The sequence below is a fragment of the Heptranchias perlo genome, chromosome 24, assembly GCF_035084215.1.
Source record: "Heptranchias perlo isolate sHepPer1 chromosome 24, sHepPer1.hap1, whole genome shotgun sequence".
NCBI classification, from domain to species: Eukaryota; Metazoa; Chordata; class Chondrichthyes; order Hexanchiformes; family Hexanchidae; genus Heptranchias; species Heptranchias perlo.
The window spans coordinates 30,960,303-30,984,616 of record NC_090348.1 but is presented as its reverse complement, the minus strand read 5'-3'; the positions used below and the strand labels follow the sequence as shown (position 1 = coordinate 30,984,616).

The following is a 24,314-nucleotide window of genomic DNA, read 5'->3' as shown; positions in this document are numbered from 1 at the left end:
GCTGGATAAAACACTTTTCTACATGGTAGCATAATGTAAGAATTGTATCTTGAGTGATTACTGTAACAGACAATTTAAACATAGTAATAGTAGCACTTTCATGTTGAGATGAAAGAAATCTAAAACTATTGGTAAATTGCCTGTGGCATTGTCCATGGTCATTTGATGATTTTTTTAATGGCCCAGACTTTGCTGGAGTGGGACATCTCGCGGCATGCGCCGTGAATTGGATTTCTTCCCTCACCTTTCAACTCCAATTATTTTTGCATCGCAAATTGCTGGAAGTGCGAATTGATAAGTGCGAGGTAAACGGGGCATCTGGGACCTTGGTGAATGACAGGACCAATAGTCTATCTCCTTAACCAATTAAATTTAAGGATAGAGAAAGAAACTGAGCGAACGATGGAGAAGGAAATAGGGTGAATTAGCATCAAATTAGATACAGAAAGAGAAATATAGAGAGGGAAAGAAAGATTGGATTAAGAAAAAAAAAGACAGAAAGGAAAAGTAAGAAAAAAAAATTAAGTTTTAAATTTAAAAAATCTGTAGGAACACTTTACTACTTGCAGGAGTGAGACTCCACAGTTTCAGTTATTCCCTTTCTGGCCCTCCAAGTTGAGTTACATGTCAGGACTGTAAATTACCCCATTAACAGGGTCCTTATGCTGTGAAATAGCAGACCTGACTTCCAACGGTGAGTTTAGTCCATATTTACGGCACAAATCCAGCAATTTCTTGACACTCGTGGGGAGGTTGACGGCGAGCTCCCGCTTTTGCGAGGCTAACGGCGGAGCGGTGCAAATCGTCCAGCAATTTGTGGCGATTTGCAACTTACGGCATATCTCTTCCTCGCCACAAATTGCTTGGTTTTTTAGGCACTAATAATGGAGTGCGCCGTGAACTTCAAAATCTGCGTTAGCTGCAGGAAAGCCTTTTTTGGTAACTAGCTTTAACTGTGCATCTGGTGCCTTCCAGATCACAATATTGTTTTGATGTCACTTTCAAATCAAAAATTGATGACTGACTGACTTACATAAGTTTATTTATTAATTCCCTCTGCAAAAGCAACAGATTAATATTTGTATATATTATTATTTAAACAAACAAATGCAGTTTCAAAAATTCTGGATTGTGGTGTCAACTTTTTTTCAGGAACAATATTGATAACTTTACGTCATTGCAACATCAGAACATTATAATTATTTCTCTGTCTTACAGTAAAAGTTCGGGCAGCAGATTTGTTGATAAATCCACTTGATCCAAGAAATGCAGAGAAAATTAGAGTTAAAATAGCTGACCTGGGAAATGCTTGCTGGGTTGTAAGTACATTATGCTTTCTAAAATGTTTAAGTTTTGTTGAGGTACTGTTTTGAAAATTCATATTAGATTTTATGATTGAATAAGTGCCGATCCTAAACAATAGCTTTTTATATTAAGTATTATTAAACTAATTTATTCTATACTTTTACTACAAAATTGCCTAAGCTTCGAATTGATCTAGGGGCTGGTTAATGTATTGAGTTAGCACAGTAGTCTTTCGCCTGTGGTACTCTGGCTTGAATCCAGCCAAGACTGAAGAGACAAAGCTCTCCAAAAGCACAAAATTGTGCACATATTGGCATTGATCTGACCACCTCACTCAGGCTGTAAAGAAAAAAGATTCACACCAGTGCAGTAGGGGGTTGCTCTTCTGAGGCTGGGGTCAAGCCACATTGTCATGCACAGCAATGAAAGCATCCAGTTATGCTGCTACTGAACTGGGAGTCAACAATGCTAACATTGGATGCTAGAATTAGTGTCACAACATGGGCATTTTTTTTTGAAGAGTACAAAAAATTAAAAGAAAAATTAAGTTTTCCAGGGTTTGATTTTGTTAATAGTTTTAAATGTCTTTTTTTAAAAGCATTTCTGCAAAGACGGGGTTGGGGGGGAGGAGGGAGGAAGAGGAGTCAATAAATATTAATGACTTTTGTGAAAGAATTGTGTAGATCACAATTGCTTAAACTGGAATTATGTTCTGTCAATCTTAACAGGACTTTCAAAGCCCAGTTTTAAACTGAATACCAACTGCAATATCAGCTGATCTCTCACAATCCAATCCACTCTACAATTGTTTTTTTTGCAATATGTAAAATTTTGAAAATACTGAAAATGAACTCAGTTGATCCAAGCTAAAATGATTTTTTTTAAGAGATCAGACCAAATAGTATGCTTGTTATATTATGGAATTGTTCTCTGGAAGTTCAGTTAAAACTCTGAAAAATCAGCTCCAACTTTAGTGTGATGATGGTGGACTCAAATTTTGAGTGATATATCAAAATCATTTCTGAATTTTCTAGATGTCTGTGATTTCTAATCCCTATTTTGTTATTTTTTTAAATCCAGTTCTTCTGTCGTACGTTTTGTAAGATTGAACAAGCAATCTATACTGTATCTGTGTTTGTGCAAAAACTAACTTTTAAAAAAAATATTACAGCATAAGCATTTCACAGAAGACATCCAGACTAGACAGTATCGATCAATGGAAGTTCTAATTGGTGCTGGGTATAGCACACCAGCTGATATATGGAGTACAGCCTGTATGGTAAGCTAAGAATTTAGCATTTTAACGAGTCAATTTTCAAAGTTACAGTAAGCAATGTATTTCTGCTAGCCATATTTTAGGTTAAATTTTGCTACACACATTTATGTGAATGGTGTAATTTTTAAATGAATTCTTGATGTTTTTAGTGTTCCAAGTTCTATATTTTTAATATCTTGTTAATCTTAAATGTTTTTCATCTTTAAGTATCAGCTTGGTTCAATGGCAGCACACTCGCTTCTGAGTCTTAAGATTGTGGGTTCAAGCCCTATTTAGGTAGTTGAGCACAAAATGTAGGCTGACACTTCAGTGCAGTACTGAGGGAATGCTGCATTGTTGGAGGCTACTGTCTTTCATAAAATATCTAGAAATGCAACAAGCCCAGGGATAAACCAGAAACCCTTGTCATTGTAGTTAGCTTTTTTGGATTTATTACAAACTCTCTTGTGATCTCTTAGATGTCATAAAGTAGTAAAATGCATACTCAATCAGACTGTGGCTTAGGCTATAAACCACTGAACTAGTATGTTATTCAGTAACAAAGTCAGTATAGCAGGTTACAGTATTTCACAACAACTATCTAATCCTTCTGGCATGTCCTGGACAACATTCTTCCATCAATCTTCACCAACTTTTAAAAAAAGATATGGTCTGTATTTAGTATTGTAATGAGCTAAATAGTCTAACAGAAACCCAGTTACTGTATTTAGCTTATTGGATATTTTGCAAGCCTTCTCATGATCGCCTAGACTTTGGAAAGCAATAGAGGAATTACATTATTAAGCTGTGGCTTAGGCTATAAATTATGAAATTTAGAGCGACTCCAGTTTCCTGCATGTAGACATTAAAATATGTAGTCTTATGATTAGAATTATGACTGAAACTGCTTATTTGTCACAATGGTTGCAAAGAATTTACACCCAAGAGTTAGTACATGGGTGCTTAACTTGAATTGCTTTTTCAGGAGTGGGACTGATTCTAATCCCTGCTCACCTCAGTAACATTAAGTTGGAGAGCATCCTTTCAGAAGTATTATCTAGGTGGGTCTTTCTGGCCAGGTGACCCAATGTGATGGGTTTCTACCAGACTGCTTTTGAACCTGCCTCAGTTGAAATATCTCTTTATATAGATTGATTTTCACAGAACCGTCTTCCTGTCTCCTCCAATTTTTCTGGGACGTGGAAGAGTAGTTTACTTTCCAGGCTCCAGATATAATGCTGCTTTTTTAAAAAAGAGTAAATTTACTTAAAGGTGGCTGACTTCCTGATTGAGGCCACTATCTCGTATTCCTGAGTATATGTTGAAACATGAGCATCCTTCTATAACTTTGCCTCTTATAACTCCCTGCCCTCCCTACTCAGACAACATTCAATCGTGGAAGTGCTGGGAACCAGAGCTAGACAAAGAAAATACCATGCGCACGATTTTATAAGGGAAAAATGGGTGAGTTGGGGGGCAATCAAAATCGCTGTTTTTGGGAGCGGGCAGACATCCCAACTGGAACCTGTACATTTTTGAACGAGACAGGCAAATCTGTGTGCGTGCGTACAGCAGTCACCAGGAAGTCCCACCCCCACTTAAATCCGGTGGGCTGATAATTAAAGGAGCAAATGTATCTCTTGAGGTACTTAAGGTAGTTTATTTTTTGTGTATTGGATAGTTAAAAAGATTCTAATGTTGCCTGGGCAGCTTTCCCATGGCTTCCGATTCACACCTGGTGAAACCAGGCGGGAAGGGCAGGATCAGTGAAAAATAAATTAAATAAAATTACATTTCCCATTGCAAACAAATTAAATAAACATACCTTAAAAAACAATGTTGACTGGACCTCCCTCCCACCCACCCCCCCCCCCCCCCCCCATTCTGATCCCGATGTCTGCCCTCTGATCCCGATGTCCAATGTCACCGCTCTAATCTTTGTTTCCCCTCCCCCCCATTTCTATCCTGACTGCCGATGAGGTCTCTCGCGCTCGCTCTCTTGCGCTCCTCCCCCACTCCCCCACCCCCCCACCCCCTCCTGTCGGCAACCACCCTGTCAATCAGGCTGACTGCCGGGCGCGAAACCCGGAAGAGACTTTGATTGGCCTCATTCGGGTTGCATTCGAACCTGCCTACTTCCCTTCTGGGTTTGGTGCCCGCAAATCACCCCAACCGGCATATTAAAATTGTGCCCCATGTATCTGTGCCTAGCCGCAGAAATGTAATGTAGGTTGTAGCTCTGATTCGGAAGCCGGCCTCTTACAATGAGTTTTCAGACTAAATACATAAAATAAGGCTTTTGTTAAGTGCTTATTCTAAGCATTCCTTCAACACAGTTAATACATTTGAGGAAGATAAATATTTTCGTACTTTAGAACTTTAAAACGCAAAGAGAAGTGTTGGTAAAACATTCTACTGAATTGAAGCAGACAAATTGTGACCTTGACTGAATGGCTGTTGGTAGAAGCTGCTATATTGAATTTTTATTTTGTACTCTTAAAAGGCCTTTGAACTTGCAACTGGAGATTATTTATTTGAACCTCATTCTGGTGAAGACTATTCCAGGGATGAAGGTAAGTACATATGCGTATTTGAAAAATTAACTAAGTTCATATTGCACTTCAATAGTTTCATTTAAAAACTTCATATTGAAAGTTCATGTGAAAAGATCATTTCACTACCGAATAAAACTGTATAGTTAGTTTTCTGATTCACACCTTCAGCACAATTTTCTTTTTGCTACTGCACCTGCTTATTCTTTATCCAATAGTTCAAAACAAGTAGCAAGTTTAGGGATGATCTCTTAATAACTGATGCTGATAGCAACTATTATTGCATAGTGTAAAGTTCTCCCTAATTTGATGGTAGCTATAACTTTTTTATTTGTTGTTTTCAACTTAAACACTGATTTAATTTGTGACCAATTGGCTTCAATCGTAACAGCCTTGAATTTGTATTTTGGATGGTTGGTGAAGATTTGTGGATTGGTGAATGGCTATACCTGTGAATGATTATTCTAGATTATTAATCTATATACAGATATTAATTTTTAAAGGGTAGAAATTTGACCTATATTGAACACAGCACTTTACAATTGGAGGAACAAAATGGTAAGGAAACTGATGGGAACAAAATGTCTTCAGAATGGCAAGAAGTAGAAACGTTCTAAGTTTTAAAACAAGTTTATACTTTTCAAATTTCATTTAAAAAAAATCATTGGTTCAACTTCCACAAACAAATAAATATTCTGTCATCCAATGGTTGGGTGGGGATGGGAGAAAAACTCTTAAGCACATTGTCAACAAAGAGTTTTGAACCATGAAGTTGTTATCTCAGTCTGATGGGTTTCCCCAACTGGTTGTATCGAAGGCTAGTTTGTGTATCCTGCAACTAGGATAAAGATGTTCTTTTAAAAAGTGCTCCAGGTAAAAATGATTTAGTTTTTCCTTGAAATAATCAAAAATAAACTATACCTACAATAGATATTTTTTTCTAAAGCTCAATAAGTGACACACACGTTTATCTGTATATTTTTTTTGGTAGTGTTTCTTAAAGCACACACTTTCTTTCCATGCAAGGTGAATTTGCACGTGACTTTTGAAAATACTTCTGCAGTCTTAACTGCCTATGATACTTATTTTTAGCATTGTGATATCTCTTGATATTTTGTTCGATTAAGTAATTTAGCACCATTTTCTTTTAAACTTTGAATATTTGATTCTTAATTTCTCTGTTGGTGATATTCATGCTTTTTCATCTATGTTCCAACCTTTTCATTTCCATGTCTATTTGCTTGTAGCACTCCCTTGCAGTGGCACCACAGGCATAATGTCCTTTAGCTCTTTACAGCAAATTGTGATGCCGTAGATCTGCATTAACCTAGAAACCTCTGCATGGGATTGCTGCAAACATGGGTGGTTTGAATCTGATTTCTAATTTTACTAATTCCAGTTTCTTTTCCTCTTTTATGTCCCATCCTTTTTCTTCCCTGCCCTTACCCACTCCCGTATCCTTTTTTCTCTCCCTCATAGACCACATAGCACACATCATAGAGCTTCTAGGCAATATCCCAAGACACTTTGCTCTTTCTGGGAAATATTCTCGGGAATTCTTCAATCGCAGAGGTAGTACCTCTTCTCTTTGAAAGGTCCTGTAACACAGACAGAAGTGGACTGAGGTTTCCATGGCTACTGAATTATGATATTTATAGTCCAGTCCTGTAACCAAAGCTAATGTCTGATGCAAACAGTGGGAATACCAGTAATCAAATTTTCACAGTAGTCTGCCATTGAAAACAAATACGATGCTGATCTGTTGCCTGGGAGTTTATTTCCTAGATTGTGATCGGCTTTAAATTATAACATTGAGGAATATACATGAAAATGTAAATGAAGGGAGCAGACACCGCTAAGCCAGAAAAGTAATCCACTGCCAGATGTATAGAAACTGATAACACTGCCTAACCCTTTAGAGATAAATCTTGCAATGTTCTTTTGAACTTGATTAATTATTTTTAATCAAAATGCTTATCAGCAGTTTCTAGAAATGCTGAAGTAAGCCCAAAAGATTAAAGCACTAAAAGCAGAAATGTGATAAAGGTTTAATGTCCATAGGAGCCCAAGATATGGGGCTGTTTCAGTGCCAAGGATGAGACACTCTTGTCTGTACCAGGACTAGTATCACATGATGCATGCATTGTACTGATTAAACTGTTTTTGTTTTGCTGGCAATATTCTTCAATGCAGATCACATAGCTTTGATCATTGAACTGCTGGGGAAAATCCCTCGAAAGTTCGCAATGTCTGGAAAATATTCCAAGGAGTTTTTCACCAAAAAAGGTAACAATAGTTATGAAGCACTGACTCAAGTATATTAAATGTTCAGAGGTGATTTGCTTAGGGAGCATATAAAAAATGTTCTTATCAACATTTAATGGTTGAATAGGTTACCTACTGCTGCACTTAAGGACGAATGATGTCTGGAGAAGTCAAAAGTGTCCGTTAAGAAGCTAATGGATTCTATTTGAAATGCCGAGTGTCTCCACATTTCCTTGAGATTGGCATAACAGTTGCATACTTGGGAAAACACATCATTCATAGTATTATTTTTCAGTTTCAGTAGTGTATCGGCTTTGTGCATGATTTGATGCTTGAATCAGGTGTAAGCAATAGGTTCTGGAAATAGATGTGGTTTCTCAGTATTTTTAGGCAGAATGTATATGTGCAATAGTGCTCAGTTTTAGTGCTAAACTTTTGAAATAGGTCAGGTGGACATTTCAAGATTTTTTTAAAATGAAAGTCACTTGAAAAACAGTTTATCCATATTTAGAAAATGTGGATATTGATCAGTTGTAATACAACAATGCTGTCTTGTTAAACCCTGTACTTCACAACAATGTGTTTTTAGAGGTCCGTAGATACTTTAGATATCCACCATGTAAATGCACTATGCATTGTTTACCGTGAGTCCGTTCTACAGCTGTCCTTTTATTTGCAAGTAATGTAAATTTTTTATGATGTCCCATTGATGTAGCCATTGGAAAGAAATTTCAAAAAGGTTAAACATTCAATATGTAAACCTTCTGGGAATTTGTAGAAATAATCCTGCATGTATGATTCAGAGAACAAGAATGAATGTGATTCTGAAATGAACTTCAGCAAGATGGCTGTAATGTATTAAGCTAACTCTGGTACAGTTCTCTGATTTCCCCAAGGAAAGCTAGGATGGTTTTATGCTGTGAAGGAAATATAAGTCTGAGTTAAGTCAAGCACCTTCTGCTAAAAGCTTTCCTGAAGGTTTTGCACAATTACCCATTTTTTTTTCCAGATTACGTGCATGAATATGGAGAAAGTGATATATGAATGTTTGTTGCTTGAACAGCAAAAACAGTTAATACTATGTTCTTAAAGGAATTTAATCACTTGATAAATATTTAAGTGCAGGATGGGAAGTTACCAAATACTCTTAGAACGTGCAATAGTCTAATGGTTACAGAACATTGAGTTTGTGTACTTCTGAAACATAGATGGGTCACCTGTGGAATGCAGATGGTCTGATAGTGAGGTTGTGTTGTAAAGTTGAATTGATAATCAGGTCATTACTTAACTGCCCTTGGTAGGCAGGGGGACATTTTACAGAGCTTTTTATAGTGAAGATTTAACCGTGGTTGGTTGTCTTGCTGTGGAAATTCAGTATACCAGACCCCCGGAATTATACGGAGAATCAGCCTTGATAGGTTGAATGGCCTTCACTAGTTTGCTATATTATGCTCTAATGACAAGTGTCACTGCTGGGGAATGAAGCACTTTTATATTTTAGGCAGTCAATTTCCATATAAACACTCCTGAGATGGGTGTAGAGTAAAGCTCGCTATACATCCCATTCTCAAATAGGTATCCCCTCCTAGGTACCAATGTGGATTTTTTTTCTATATCCTGCATCAGCCACATTTTTAGCTACACTAAACAGAATGCCAATTTGTGTCATGTAGTGAATAGTTTTGTGCCAACTAGAATCTGGATACAGAGACTGCTCAGGTTCATTTCACATAGAATAAGCATGGACAGCAATTGAATTTAATTTGATCCCATATCCCAAAGTTGAAAGAGCAGTGTGCTGTCTTACAGTTCTAATTGGTGATGTTCTGATGAGGTTAAAAAATTATCAACTTAACAAAGTGCATTCCTTTAGATCACTCACACTATGGTAAATTCAAAACTGGGGCATCGTTAACATCTTTGCTATTCTTGGTATTGACGAAATTGCATGGTTTTAGCTGTTCCAATCAAGAACTAAAACTTCTGATTTGTCAGACACACAGCTACTAACATCAATATGAATTAACAACTAACATTTTACAAAATTTAATTTATGTTCCTTCAGATGTAAAATTTAAATAAGGTGCAGAATATTCCCATTCGTTGCCCTTCAGAAAAGAAAAGTTCTTGAAGTTCAAGAAAAAATTGTTGCCTCTCTTCTGAATCAGTGGTCTAAATAACTTTATATTGAATATGAAGGTTCGAATGAGAAAACGCCATTCATCCCTGAAACCTGTTTCTTCTACAATCCATGCATAAATATCTCAATCATGGATTAGCCCTCCTTGCTTAAGATCTCTGGATTTTCTTCTTTTGAATCAAACAGATTTGTTAATATTGGAAAACCCTCAAACTCCTTTCGCCAAGCAGGCAATTTCTTTTGATTAATGGAACTTGCACTCCTCAAAGAGCAAAGTCCTGATAGGAATAAAGTAACCCAGTTCTACCATTACTCATCTTTTCAATATTCGTTAGAATCATAAAATCATAGAAAGTTACTGCACAGTAGGAAGCCATTCGGCCCATTATGTCCGTGCTGGCCGAGAAAGAGCTATCCAGCTTAATCCCACTTTCCAGCACTTGGTCCGTAGACATCCAAGTACTTTTTAAATGAGTTGAGGGTTTCTGCCTCTACTACCCTTCCAGACAGTGAGATCCAGACCCCCACCATCCTCTGGGTGAAAAATATTCTCCTCAGCTCCCCTTTAATCCTTCTCCCAGTTACTTTAAATCTATGCCCCCTGGTCACTGATCCCTCTGCTAAGGGAAATAAGTCCTCCCTATCCACTCTATCTAATCCCGTCATAATTTTATATACCTCAATTAAATCTCCCCTCAGCCTTCTTTGTTCCAAAGAAAACAACCCCAGCCTACCCAATCTTTTTTCCTAGCTAAAATTCTCCAGCCCTGGCAACATCCTCATAAATCTCCTCTGCACCCTCTCTAGTGTAATCACCTCTTTCCTGTAATGTGGTGACCAGAACAATATGCAGTACTCAAGCTGTGGCCTAATCAATGTTTTATACAGTTCTGGCATAACCTCCCTGCTCTTATATTCTGTGCCTTGGCTAATAAAGGAAAGTATCCTGTACGTCTTTTTAACCACCTTATCTACCTGTCCTGCTACCTTCAGGGATCTGTGGACCTGCACACCAAGGTCCCTTTTGTTCCTCTACACCTCTCCGTATCCTCCCATTTATTGTGTACTCCCTTGCCTTGTTTGCACCCCCCCCCCAAATTGCATTACCTCACACTTCTCTGGATTGAATTCCATTTGCCACTTTTCTGCCCACCTGACCAGTCCATTGATATCTTCCTGCAGTCTACAGCTTTCCTCCTCACTATCAACTGCACAGTCAATTTTTGTATCATCTACAGACTTCTTGACCAAGCCCCCCCCATTCAAGTCCAAATCATCAATATCTACCACAAAAAGCAAGGGACCTAGTACAGAGCCTTGCGGAACCCCATTGGAAACAGCCTTCCAGTCGCAAAAACACCTGTCAACCGTTACCCTTTGCTTCCTGCCACTTTCCCTGGGATCCCATGGGCTTTTACTTTTACTTTTTTGACCAGTCTGCCATGTAGGACCTTGTCAAAAGCCTTGCTAAAATCCATGTAAACTACATCAAACAGATTAATCTCATCAACCCTCCTTGTTACCTGCTCAAAAAATTCAATCAAGTTAGTCAGACACTACCTTCCCTTAACAAATCCATGCAGACTGTCCTTGATTAGCCCGTGCCTTTCTAAATGACAATTTATGCTGTCCCTAAGAATCAATTCCAATAATTTGCCCACCACCGAGGTTAGACTGCCTGTCCTATAATTATTCAATCTATCTTTTTCTCCCTTTTTAAACAGCGATACAACGTTAACAGTCCTCCAATCCTTCGGCACCATGCCTGTAGCCAGGGAGGATTGGAAAATGATGGTCAGAACGTCTGCTATTTCCTCCCTTGCTTCTCTTAACAGCCTGGGATAAATTTCATCCGGACCTGGCAATTTATCTACTTTCAAAGATGCTAATCCTCTTAATACTTCCTCTCTCACTATGTTTATCCCATCCAATATTTCACACTCCTCCTCCTTAAGTACAATTTCTGCATTGTCCCCCTCTTTTGTGAAGACAGACGCAAAGTATTCATTAAGAACCGTACCCACATCTTCAGCCTCCACACACAGGTTACCTTTTTGGTCTCTAATAAGCCCTACTCTTTCCTTAGTTATCCACTTGCTCTTTATTTATAAAATATTTTTGAGTTTTCCTTAATTTTTCATGCCCTCTCTTTGCTTTACTAATTTCCTTTTTAATTTCACCCCTGCATTTTCTATACACCTCTAGGCTTTCTGCAGTATTGAGCTCTTGGTGTATGACATAAGCGTCCCTTTTTTTGCCCTGTATGCTCCTGGTCATCCAGGGGTCTCTAGATTTGGCAGTCCCACCCTTTTTCTTTGTGGGAACATGTTTACTCTGAACCCCTTGAATCTCCCCCTCGAATGCCTCCCACTGCTCTGACACTGATTTACCTTCAAGTTGCTGTTCCCAGTCCACTTTTGCTAAATCACTTCTCAGCTTGGTAAAATCGGCCTTTCCCCAATTTAGAACTTTTATACCTATTCTATCTTTGTTCTTTTCCATAACTATACTAAATCTAACTGAATTATGATCACAAAATGCTCTTTCTCTGATACTCCTTCCACCTGCCCAGCTTCATTCCCTAAAACTAAATCCAGAACTGCGCCCCTTCTTGTTGGGCTTGCAACGTACTGGTTAAAAAAGTTCATACTAACTGTCTCATGAGGTGGCTATCATTCTGAGGTGCCAAGTAGCATGGGAGAGCTGAAGTAAGAGATGTGGTGGTATCACCCGATTAAAGTGGAGAAAGGAGTTTTAGGGTTGTGCTTGCTGTTAGGAATGCTAGCAGGAAAGTAATTGCTGTCAAGGAAGATAGGTAGCCATACTGTGACATCCTGAGTTAATACACCTCCCCTTAACCTAGTGAATTGTGAAAGATTAGTTGTGCAGTTTTACTTTTAGAGGGTAAAGAGTGTGCTGGGGCCCAAAGAAGAAAAGGGAGAGCGGTCAGTGTGTTAACTTGCCTGTCATGATCAGGTCATTGAACTTCTGTGCCACTGGTCGACAGGCCTGGTTGGCAGTGCCAATGCTACCTTTCTTCACATGGCATGAATAACATTTTTGGCAGGTTTCCAGCCATGGATACCCAGCAGTCAGTCTCTCTCCTGAGCTTAATTTCTTCCAGGAGGGTTTTCAGGTCCGTTTCTGTGAAATTGTGGCATCTCCTTCTCTGCCTCTGGCCATGCCCTTGTCCCTTGTCTGGCTGCTCGTGCCACCTGCTTCTGTGGTAGACAGACATGAGACATGCAGTTAAGCCAGCTGACAGTCAGCTGACTGAGCCAAGCACTGTTCCTTATTTACCTGCTGCTCCACCAGCCTGCTGCTGCAATCTTCAGCTAGAACTGTCTTTTTAAAGGCTGCATTCTAATTTCTGTGCTCCCAGCAGATTATTCCCATTTTATACTGGTTTTGTGCCAAGCTACCCCAATGGATTTGCAAATGAACTGACTCAGGAAATTCTTGTGTAAATAACTCTCCAAACCATCAAATGCAACTCACTTTCCATTGATGTAAAAGTGGTGAACTCACCATGTGGAATTTCTGGACCATATTCTTAAAAGGTTTCATCCAATTGAAAATTTTTATAGTTGTCTTCATTTTCAGCAACATTCAATGACTTATAATTTATGTTGCATCCATGCATTCTTAGTATGAGATCAAGAGCAGTAATGTTTAATCAGGAGATGTGCAAGGGCGCTCAAATGCACATTGGATAAACGGACAAGTTGGAAATACGTGGGCGAACGTGGAAGGGAATTGGATGCAAACTGAGTAAGCGGAAGACATGGAAACCTGTTGTGAAAGGCCATCTGTGCTGAGGGGCTTCAGTGAGGTGCATGTTGCCTATAGACCATGAAAAAAATCTCAATTTATGGAGCTAATATAATTGCAATATATATGGAATTTCTAATATTCCACATATATGGCTTCAGATGCACTGCCATCTTGGAACAGTATCATATTCTATGAAGGTTTTTACATATTTTAAGTTGCATTTTTGTGTAGACCGAGGTCCAGAGGTCTGATCTGCTTTGCAGAATAACTAATATGATGGTTGTACTTACTAAGTTGGACTCTCTAGAGTTGCTGTACCTGGAGCTGTATAAATTAATTTCCAAAAAATGGGACAATTGTACTAGACCCATCAACTTTAATTTTTTGAAGGCTTTTGGGCACATTTGCACATCCACTGGTTTTATTCTCTTCCGCTGGGGCTTTTTATCTGACGACCGTTTTGACTTAGTTGGCACAAGTTCTAAAAGTTTAAAAGACCCCAACATAATCCTGTCATTGCTAGTTTAGAAATTTGTTGAAGTATGATAACCAGAAAGGAAGGCATTACAATGAATTAATTAAGCAATTGCATGCTTTAAAAAACCTGTGAGTGAAATTAAAATGGGCCACTGACATTAAACTGTTTTTATTGCAAACCTATTTTGGTTTCAATATAAAGCTTCCATAAATGGCAGGAAATTAACCCATAACCAGATAAATCCGCATTGAATCAAAAGCAAAATACTGCAGATGCTAGAAATCTGAAATAAAAACAGAGAATGCTGGAAATACTCAGCATCTGTGGAGAAAGAAACAGAGTTAACGTTTCAGGTCTATGCCGTTTCATCAGAACTGGACAATTTAACAGTTTTTAAGCAAGTGCAGAGCCAGGGAAAGTGGGGGAGGAAGGGGAGTGGAGGAAGGAACAAAAGGGAAGGTCTGTGATAGGTTGGAGGGCAGGAGTGATTAAATGACAAAAGGGATGATGGTGCAAGGCAAGGAGGGTGGTAATGGGACAAGTAAAGAATCAAAAGATGGTCTGGAGGAGCTGTAAATGGCAACAGCAGAACCATTACTGGCACCTGCTGTCCGAAAAAAAGATTTTTAAAAATGGGAGCAGTAGTTATGATCTGAAGTTATTGAATTCAATGTTGAGTCCGGAAGGTTGTAAAGTGCCTAATCAAAAGATGAAGTGCTGTTCCTCGAGCTTCCGTTGAGCTTCATTGGAACAGTGCAGGAGGCCGAGGTGGGAGTGGGACGGAGAATTAAGATGGCTAGTGACAACTAGGTCAGGATCACACTTACGGACTGAGTGGAGAAGTTCAGCAAAGTGATCACCCAATCTGCGTTTGGTCTCCCCAGTGTAGAGGAGACCGCATTGTGAGCAGCGAATACGGTATACTAAATTGAAGGAAGTACAAGTAAATCACTGTTTCACCTGGAAGGAGTGTTTGGGGCCCTGGACGATGTGAAGGGAGTAGCTGAAAGGGCAGGTGTTGCATCTCCTGCGCTCGCACGGGCAGGTGCCATGGGAAGGAGATAGGGTGTTGGGGATAAAGGAAAAGTGGACCAGGGTGTCGCGGAGGGAACGGTCCCTTTGGAATGCGGGAAGGGAGGGGAGGGGAAGGGGGGGGGGAGAAGATGTGTTTGGTGGTGGCATTGCGCTGGTGGTGGCGGAAATGGCAGAGGATTATACGTTGAATATGGAGGCTGGTGAGGTGAAAGGTGAGGACAAGGGGGACCCAATCGTGATTCTGGGAGGGAGGGGAAGGGGTGAGGGCAGAAGTGCAGAAAATGGGACGGACACAGTCGAGGACCCTGTCAACTACAGTGTGGGGAATCCTCGCTTGAGGAAAAAGGAAGACATATCTGAAGCACTGGTGTGGAAGGTGGCATTGTCAGAACAGATGCGACGGAGAAACTGGGAGAATGGAATAGAGTCCTTTATAGGAAGAGGGGTGGGAGGAAGTGTAATCAAGGTAGCTGTGGGAGTCTGTGGGCTTTTGTAGATATTGGTTGACAGCTTATCCCTAAAAATGCTGAGCTTTTCTTCCTTTGCCTCCATGTCCACTTCTTTGGCCAGGAGTTTCCCCCCCTGCACAGCGGACCCTTTCTCCCGTCTTCAGAATTCTCGTTCCACCTTGACCCTTCCATCTGGCCTCTTACCCTCTCTTGACCTTTTCATTGGGACCTCCTGGCGTGACATCGGCTTGTTCAATTTCTCTACTCTCCTCACTCACTTACTCTAACCTACCTCCCGCTGAACTTGCAGCACTCCGTTTTCTCAGGTAAAATCCTGACGTTGGCATTAAACCTGCTGACAAGGGCGGTGATGTTGTTGTTTGGCGAACAGACCTCTATCTTGCGGAGACTGAACGGCAACTCTCCGACACCACCCCCTACCTCCCCCTGGACCATGACCCCATTGCCGAACATCAAGCCATAGTTTCCCAGACTGTCACTGACCTTATCTCCTCTGGAGATCCCCCCCACCATGGCCTCCAACCTCATAGTCCCGCAACTGTGTACAGCCCACTTCTACCTCCTTCCTGAGATCCATAAACAGGACTGCCCTGGCAGACCCATCGTTTCAGACTGTTCTTGCCCCACGGAACTTATTTCTTTCTATCTCAACTCCATATTTTTTCTCCCCTTGCCCAGTCTCTTCCGACGTACATCCGCGACTCTTCCAATGCCCTCTACCACTTTTAACAGTTTCCAGTTTCCCGGCCCTAACCGTTTCTTTTTCACCACGGACGTCCAGCCCCTCTATACCTCCATTTCCCCCCCCCACCTCCCCAGGATTGCCTGCGGGTCCTTGTTCCTTGAAGGAGGCCCAACCAGTCCCCATCCACCACCACCCTCCTCTGCCTGGCTGAACTTGTTCTTGCATTGAACAACTTCTCCTTACATTGAACAACTTCTCCTTTGACTCCACTCACTTCCTCCAAATAAAAGGTGTTGCTCTGGGAACCCAAATGGCTGTGCCTGCCTTTTTGTGGGATACATGGAACATTTTTTGTTTATAACCTTCTTAATCTTTAAGACCTCAATCAGTTCACCTTCAATTTCTCAGTTTCTATTCCACATTCACCTGAGGAAGGAGGAAGCCTCCGAAAGCTTGTGAATTTCAAATAAAATTGCTGGACTATAACTTGGTGTTGTAAAATTGTTTTCAGTTTCTATTGGGGGAGAAAACACACAACTTTTCAAGCCTCTCTTCATAACTGTACCCCTCATTTCTAGTAACATCCTAGTGAGTCAATACTGCACTTTTCCAAAGCTTTTATGTCCTTCCTATAATGGGGTGACCGAAGGTGCGCACGGTAATCCAGCTGGGGCTAAATTAAGGTCTTGTATAAATTCAACATTACTTCTGCTTTTGTATTCTGGGTACCTAGGAATAAAAGCGAGGATTCCATATTCCTTTTTATGGCCTTATCAACATGTGCTGTCACCTGTAATGACCTGGGTAGCTGCACATCATAACCTCTCTGCTACTCTACTCCATTTAAAATTTTTATCATTTAAAGTTTATTTTCTTGCCCTATTCTTCCAAAATATATTACTTCACATTTTTCTACATTAAACTGCATCTGCCCATTCTTTAGTATCATAATTTGTCATATGCACCATCCCCCCACCTTTTGTTGTCCTCAGCAAATTTGGTACTGTTCCCTCAGTTTCTAAGTCCAAGTCATTTTTGTATATAGTAAAAAAGCAGCTCTTACACAGTCATCTGTGGAACAACACTCATCACATCTTTCCAGTTTGAGAAACTTCCTTTTACCCCAACCCTTCACTTTCTACCCACCAACCATTTCTCCATGTGGCCATGTGCCATTATCTTTTCCAGGAGTCCCTTGTGTGGTTTCTTATCAAATGTCTTTTGAAAATCCACATAAACATTACCCAATGCATTTCCTTTATTATCTGCTATTTTTCTTCAAAGAACACTATGTCAAGCACAACCTGCCTTTTAGAAGTCAATAATGACTGGTTCTGATCATCTCGTGTTTCTCCAAATGCTTAGTAATTTCATCCTGTATTACAAACTACCAACAACTGAAGTAAGGCAAACTGGCCGATAATAGAAAAATAATTTGTACTTCTAGCGGTATCCTGGTTTATCACAAATTTTCCCTCCCTTAAGGGAAATAGATGAAATCTATTTGATGCAGTCATCTTATGTGTCCCACTATGCCCTATGTAATATCTTGAACTTAATCTCCTTTTGTCTGCTGCAGGATAAAATAGCATGTGCCACAGTGCAAATCTGCTAGTCATCCTTTGCTATGTAATCATAATCCCAAGCCTTGTTTCCAGTGCATGTTCATAGCATTCTGCAATGTTCCTCTCGGGCAGCTGTTGAGCCCTCATACAAAACTTTCATTTAAATAAATTATAAACAATTTTACAACACCAAGTTATAGTCCAACAATTTTATTTGAAATTCACAAGCTTTCGGAGGCTTCCTCCTTCCTCAGGTGAATGGTGTGTTTTCCACAACATTCACCTGAGGAAGGAGGAAGCCTCCGAAAGCTTGTGAATTTCAAATAAAATTGTTGGACTATAACTTGGTGTTGTAAAATTGTTTACAATTGTCAACCCCAGTCCATCACCGGCATCTCCACATCATTAAATAAATTAGACAGAGATAGTTTCATATTTGCTAGAGAAAAACACTAATTATAAATCGGAATGGAATTTAACACATCTTCCTATATATTTACTAACGAAAAAGAAGAAAAGTTGGTGCAGAACCCATTTTCTGCTGTTTAGATAAATCCTACATCTCTTCAGAGTATGTGAAAGACATCTAAATGTGAGTAAAGGGATAGCAAATTAACTCTTAAAAAATTTGTATGGTGTACATTCTTCAAAATGTAAACTAAACCTTTGCTAACCAATGAACGTTTTTTGTTTCTTTAATTCAGAAAAGGAGTGAGACATGAACCCCAGGAATTTTGGACTAGTTAGCCCAGCACTCGTAGTGGGGAAAATGTTCAACAGCAATTTACAAAGTTCATCCTAATAGCACAGAGGCCATAAGGAGTAGTCAGCCTGGATTTAGAAGCAGTAGGTCATGCCTCAGTAATCTACTGAAATTCTCACAGGAGGTAACTAAACTAGTGGACCAGGGCTATAATGTAGGTATAATTTACTTGGACTTTCAAAAGGCATTTGATACAGTTCTTCATGTGAGACCCTTAGAGAAACTTCAGATGAATAGAATTAGCAACAAATCAGATAGCTAGTTTACCAATGGGAAGGTGGTGGTAAATGTAAAAGACTTTGTCTCTGAACACATTGACTGAAGAAGTTTTGCAGGGGTGTTCTCTGGGTCCACTGTCTTCAATATTCATAAATCGTTTGGAACAGAATACTTCAGATACTTGTGTAAAGTTTTCTGATGTCAGTAATCGAATAAATTTAATTGACCATGTTCAGAATAATCTGAATAAAAAACAGATCAGCTAAGGAACAGCATTGAAAAATAACCCATTTTTGGTACAGGAAGCATGAAATGTGCACAAGATGAAGCAGGGTTAGAAGCAAAGGTGGAACAGAAAAAGGATTTGATTATGATTACTGACTGTTCACATGAAAATATCTGGTCAATATGAAGTTGGTGTTAACAGGCTAATTTACTGAGAAATACCTTGAGAAAGTTTATTTATAAGTCAATCAAGTTATTTAAACTTTATATGGATCAATGGTGAGGGGAATTCTGGAACATTGGCCTAGATCGCCAGCATTTTATTTTAAATGGGTGTTAAAATAATGATAATCGAAAAGTCTAGACAATTGTGTGCAGCTTTCACACGTACTACTGATCTGCCAGAGAAGGTTCAGATTAGACCAGCGAGGATAATTTTGTGATTTAAGATTCTAATCTATGAACAGAGACTCACTAAACTAAACATGCTTTCTTTTGGAGAATGAAGATAAACTGGGAATGTGTTCCCGGTCTCAAGTGCTACAAGGCTTAGATATTGTAGATGTAGCCAGGCTATTTTAACTTGGAGCGTGACTGCAGAATTTTGAGGGCAAAATGAATGAGTCTCTGTGAGACTATACATTAGATTTTTTTTCTCAGGGAGTGGTTGATATCTAGAACAAGACTCTCAGCAAAAGCAGGTTGATGCTGTTTTATGAATTTAAATTAAAAAGACCTGGTTAAATATTTTGGAGTGGATTTGAAGGTTGTAAGAATAAGTATAGATGCAAGTGATCAAATACGCTGAAACATATTAGTTGTTGAGGTACTGGGACAATGGAAATGTGCCAAGAAAGATCTTGCTGATCCAAGATGAATAATTTATGTTGTAATGTCAGATATTCTGGAGTTTCACTTGATTCCCTTCGATTAACTAAATTGGCAAGAGTATTCAAGCATCAAATTGTATGTGGTTTGTAGAAGGACTAGATTCGATGGTCTGGCCTTTTTATGTTTCATTTTTTCTTAAATGTTACCATAGCTTTCTGGATTTATAGCCATGGAAACTGTGGCCACACTGTAATTTGCTCATTGTTATTATGTAAGAGGAGGATGTAGAGTTGGATCTGAAATAACCATGTTGAGATTTGATCCATGTATAAATAATCTTTCATTTTAGGATAAATGAAAATGGTCTTGAACAATAACATTGCAACTGAAGCAGAGTTTTTGCCCTCTACCAAATAGAGAATTTTTTAATATGATCTGAGATGGGTAAATGTAATTTTTAAAAATTAGCTTCAGCTAGCTGTATCAAAAAAATATATTTTGTCTCTGTAGGGAGTGACCAGTATACAAAACTGGATATATCCACATTTTGAATGAAAAGTAGCCAATCTTCATTAGGGCCACTGCCTATACTCAAACTTATTAGGTCAAAGTGTGCTCACTGGTGGGGCAGTCCTTCTTTGAAATGCTAATGTATGAGAGTCTACTGACTGAAGGAAGTAGATGAAATTCATTGGTCTGGAATTTGCTCTGAGTGGCAAATGAACGGTGCCTGCTGCTCATTAGATTTAAACTTGCCACAAACAATCGACGAGGGAGCTTCCTCTAATGGTGAGCTGCAAAAAGTGCAGCGTCCTCTCCTGAGCATCTGTGAGCTGTGTGAACAGGGAAAGGATCTCTCTGTCCCCTAAACCAATCAGATTGAAGCATCCTTGACAAGCCACACAGAGACATACCAAGAGGTGCACGCTACAACAGTAAAATCAGTTAGCGAAAGTGAAATAAAGAGAAGGTAAGAAACATTGAATTAAAAGATAGAGATAAAAGAGAGAGAAATAAAAAGTAAAAAAAATTTTAAAATATTTTTTAAAAAAATCTCCAACAACAATCAGAAGGAATGAGAGTCCACATTTTTAAAAGTTAATTTTCAGTGCCAGAAAGGTTGTTTGGCAATCGTAAAGACTTACCACGCCGTTAAAAGTTAGCGTACACCTAAAAAAAAAACCAACGTACTTTTTTCTGTGTAGATTAATTCGTTTCCAGCTGTTCAGTGCAGTAACTTTGCGCTGGTCCATCCATTTCACCGGCGAGCTGTCCTTCCCACGCAGCTTTCAAATGAACAGTGAATCTCGTAGAGCAACTTATGGATTTGCGTGTTTGACAGCGCATGCGCATTCGCCGCTCTTCCATTTGCCCTTAAATAACGGTGAGCGTTCTTCAGCTCTGTTATTTTTGGAGCAAATTCCGGGCCATTATCTCTCATGGTTGACTCTTCAGGCAAGTATGTTAGAGAAGAAGGTAATTAATATTCTCAACATTTTGTGATATGAATGCTTCATTTGCCATAAAAGCCCTGCTTTAGCTGCTCAACTTTAGTTAGTTTCCTTTCAGTTGAATCAAGAACTGGGCTGACCGTGTGCTGTTTACCTCCTTTCAGAATGGATGGGAGAATTTGGTGAGCACCCCATGTAGTGTTTGGTATTTTCTATCATAGTTAAGGGGCAATTGTTAATCTGTGGCATGCTCTTCCACCTACATCATGTGTCAAGACTGTAGGTTTCAGCTTACTGACAGAAAACTATCTATATGGAAACTGTAAACATTAAGGCAATAGAGTTGCAAGAAACTGAAACCCAGACACATTTACTTTCAGGATTTGCTCTTGTCCTAATGTTGATCTTCAATTGACTCCTGTGAATTTTACTGACTGCTTTCTACTTTGTGCATAGGAGAACTACGACACATTACAAAACTGAAACCCTGGAGCTTATTTGATGTGCTAATAGAGAAATATGGATGGCCTCATGAAGAAGCTGCACAGTTCACTGACTTCTTGCTGCCCATGCTAGAAATGGTCCCGGAGAAACGAGCTTCTGCAGCAGAATGCCTCAGACACCCCTGGCTGGGCTCCTAGCAGCATTCACCAGCTTTCTTTTTGGAGCCAACGATCACTCCAGTGTTCATCGCGGACCCAGCAAAGTGGCAAACTCTCAAACAACAGGGGTGTAAATCAGATGGCTCCAACATCAGACCATTGTTCACACTGAAGTACTGTTAATGTTTGAAATTTTGCTTTTGTGCACTGTGTTTTTGGGAAGGGTAGTTTTTGTCCTTAGCAAGAGGTAGTTGGCCAACTGACTCTGTGCTGAAAACACTTAACATGTCTTGATGCTTTGTTTCTTGTGTCGCCTGACCTTCTCATGTTAAATTTCCTAACTGAAAGTAATGAGAAAAATATTTGTTTTTTTCATGTGTTTGGATATTTTTTGTACCTATTTATGAAAATTGTTTTAGCTGATGAGTATTAATATTGAATGACAAGAAGATAAAGGTAAGAAGCTACTGTATCAAGTAAGGAAGTAGCTGAGATATTGCAAAGAGCTGTACAATTGTATCCAATAGGAAAGAAGCATTATTCTTGTAAAATCTGTAGATTTTCCTGTAAAATATCTTTCCATAAAATACAGAAATGGGACTTAAACTGTAATGTTCTCATGAATGCCTTGTGGCTAAGAGAATGCATGTTTTGGAGCTTGTCTACTTACAAAGGAGGCTGTGTAAATTTTACATTTGTTGCCTCAGAGTTAGTATTGCATTGCTGGGTCTCTGATGTGTTCATAAATGCCTTGTAATTAATTTTGCAATCCATCCACACCTATACCAACAGATTAGTCCTAAAACAGCCCTTTAAAGGAGACAAGTTGTCTGGCCACAAGTATGCTTTGTAGTTACTGCAATAGTCCCTTAATTGTCTGTCCTTATTTATGAAAGAATACCCATAAGAATGGGCCCTCCACAAAGTTTGACATTACAAAAAATGTTTCTTTTTAATGAAACTATCCTTACTGTGCTTCAGCATTGTAAGATATATAGCCAAGAAAAGGATTTGTGATTTCCTGTACTGAAGCTGGCAAAATGGAGTAAAAAGGAAAAAGTGACTTTTCTATGTGTAGATTTACTATTTTGTCACAAAATATTTATATGTTAAAATATTTTGCTGTGTCAGAGTTCAGAAATGATAAAGTCATTGATATGAAAGTGAAAATAAAAGTGGACATGATAAAACTTGTTTGAAACCATTTGCAGTACAGCAGACCCCACAGACTAGTATAAAAGGAAAGCTGATCTTAGTCTGTTTACAACATTGCTTTCTCGGAATCAGACAGTGGCACAACAAATTGCACTGGTCTTTGTAGCTTTTTCAGGGATTAACACTGTAAATAGGAAGTATTTTTTTTAATCATCCATGTAAGCATTGCATTCTTGAAATGTTAGTTTAAATGTTTTCTGAGTTGCTGTGTGTAATGAAAGACTTATTAGGTAGCAGAATGTTGTGGTCAAATGCTATTCTGGCATGTTCTATCTCATTTGCAGTGACGTTTTCTACTTGTCAGGTCTTCAAGTGTGCACTAGCCTCCAAACAGTCAATGATGTGAAAGTGAACTGGCTAGTTTTATTCCCATTTTCCACTTTAATTATGGTGCCACATTCCTAAATCTACCAATTGCCGGTTTATCCATCTGCCTTTGCAATAACTAGATTGTGGACAAAAAATTCTGGTATTGTAACAATAGCCACTTGTTTGAGGTGCTTGTAACTGTCTAATTAAACTGTTTTGTTTCCACAAGTTGTGCTGCTCATTGGAATAGTAACGACAAGATGATTTGCAATAATAAATTTCACACCAACATTTAGTTGTGTATAGGATACTATATGTATTATTCTAGAATAATATTTAAATGCAAAATGTATGGCCTTTTTATTGTCACCCACTCTAATAATGCCTTAATTCAGTCAGTCTCCACATACAATAGGTAATCGCCCCGCCATCCACCGGGGGAAAATTACTTGGAGACAATCCTGTTCTTTCGTTTTAAAGGTTAGGTGACCTTCCACTCCTTCGATGTATTCTCATTCTAAGTCTTGCCTTAAGTTTTATTCTCGTCATCAGCACAAGCTCTTTGCTGGCTCTCTTTACTGAGTTTTTTAGTCATTTTTAAACAGTGATTCACAGCTTCCATAGAAATTTTGCATTATTGTATTTGCTGTGCTTTTTGTTTTAGCTTTCAGGTTTTCTTTTGTTTTTTTTTCATTGACGCCAAAAATCAGTTCAATCTGAGATTACAAGATAAATACATGAAAATAAATGGAAGGCCATTTAGTCCATCTTAAGATCATTCATTCAAAAAAAGAAAATTTATATGTTAAAATATTTTGCTATATCAGAGATCAGAAATGAAAAAGTAATTGATACGAAAGTGAAAATAAAAGTGGACAGTCCCTCCATCATGCCATTGAATGTGCTCTTGAGTGACCCTTGAGCTTTTTGCCTCAGCTGCTCTTCCTGGAACTCTTTTACAAATGTTTATTTTTCTTTGAAGAATTTCTTCCTTTATCATTTGCCCGTCACCTGTTTGAAGCAATGGCTCTTTATCCTACTGTCTTGGTTTAACTTGAAGTAATGCTTCAAGCATATCTTTTCTTTTAATTCAAAAAATGCCTACAATTTGTCAAGTCACTATACAGTTTTATTACATGGAACTTTCAGGAGAATATAATGACGCATTATATTTG

The 24,314-nt window shown here is 38.9% G+C and overlaps 1 protein-coding gene across 2 annotated transcripts in view; it reads left to right on the top strand.

Annotated features, from left to right (window-relative positions):
• The window catches only part of LOC137341665 (SRSF protein kinase 2-like), a 177,481-nt gene extending 154,114 nt beyond the window's left edge, over positions 1-23,367 (top strand). For both annotated transcript variants that reach the window (XM_068005013.1, XM_068005014.1), the window contains 5 exons: positions 1,219-1,319; positions 2,477-2,584; positions 5,064-5,133; positions 7,306-7,398; positions 21,470-23,367. In XM_068005013.1, the coding sequence (XP_067861114.1) occupies positions 1,219-1,319; positions 2,477-2,584; positions 5,064-5,133; positions 7,306-7,398; positions 21,470-21,654 (557 nt within the window). In that variant the 3' untranslated portion in view covers positions 21,655-23,367. The remainder of the gene's footprint in view (positions 1-1,218; positions 1,320-2,476; positions 2,585-5,063; positions 5,134-7,305; positions 7,399-21,469) is intronic.
• Positions 23,368-24,314: the final 947 nt, after the last annotated feature.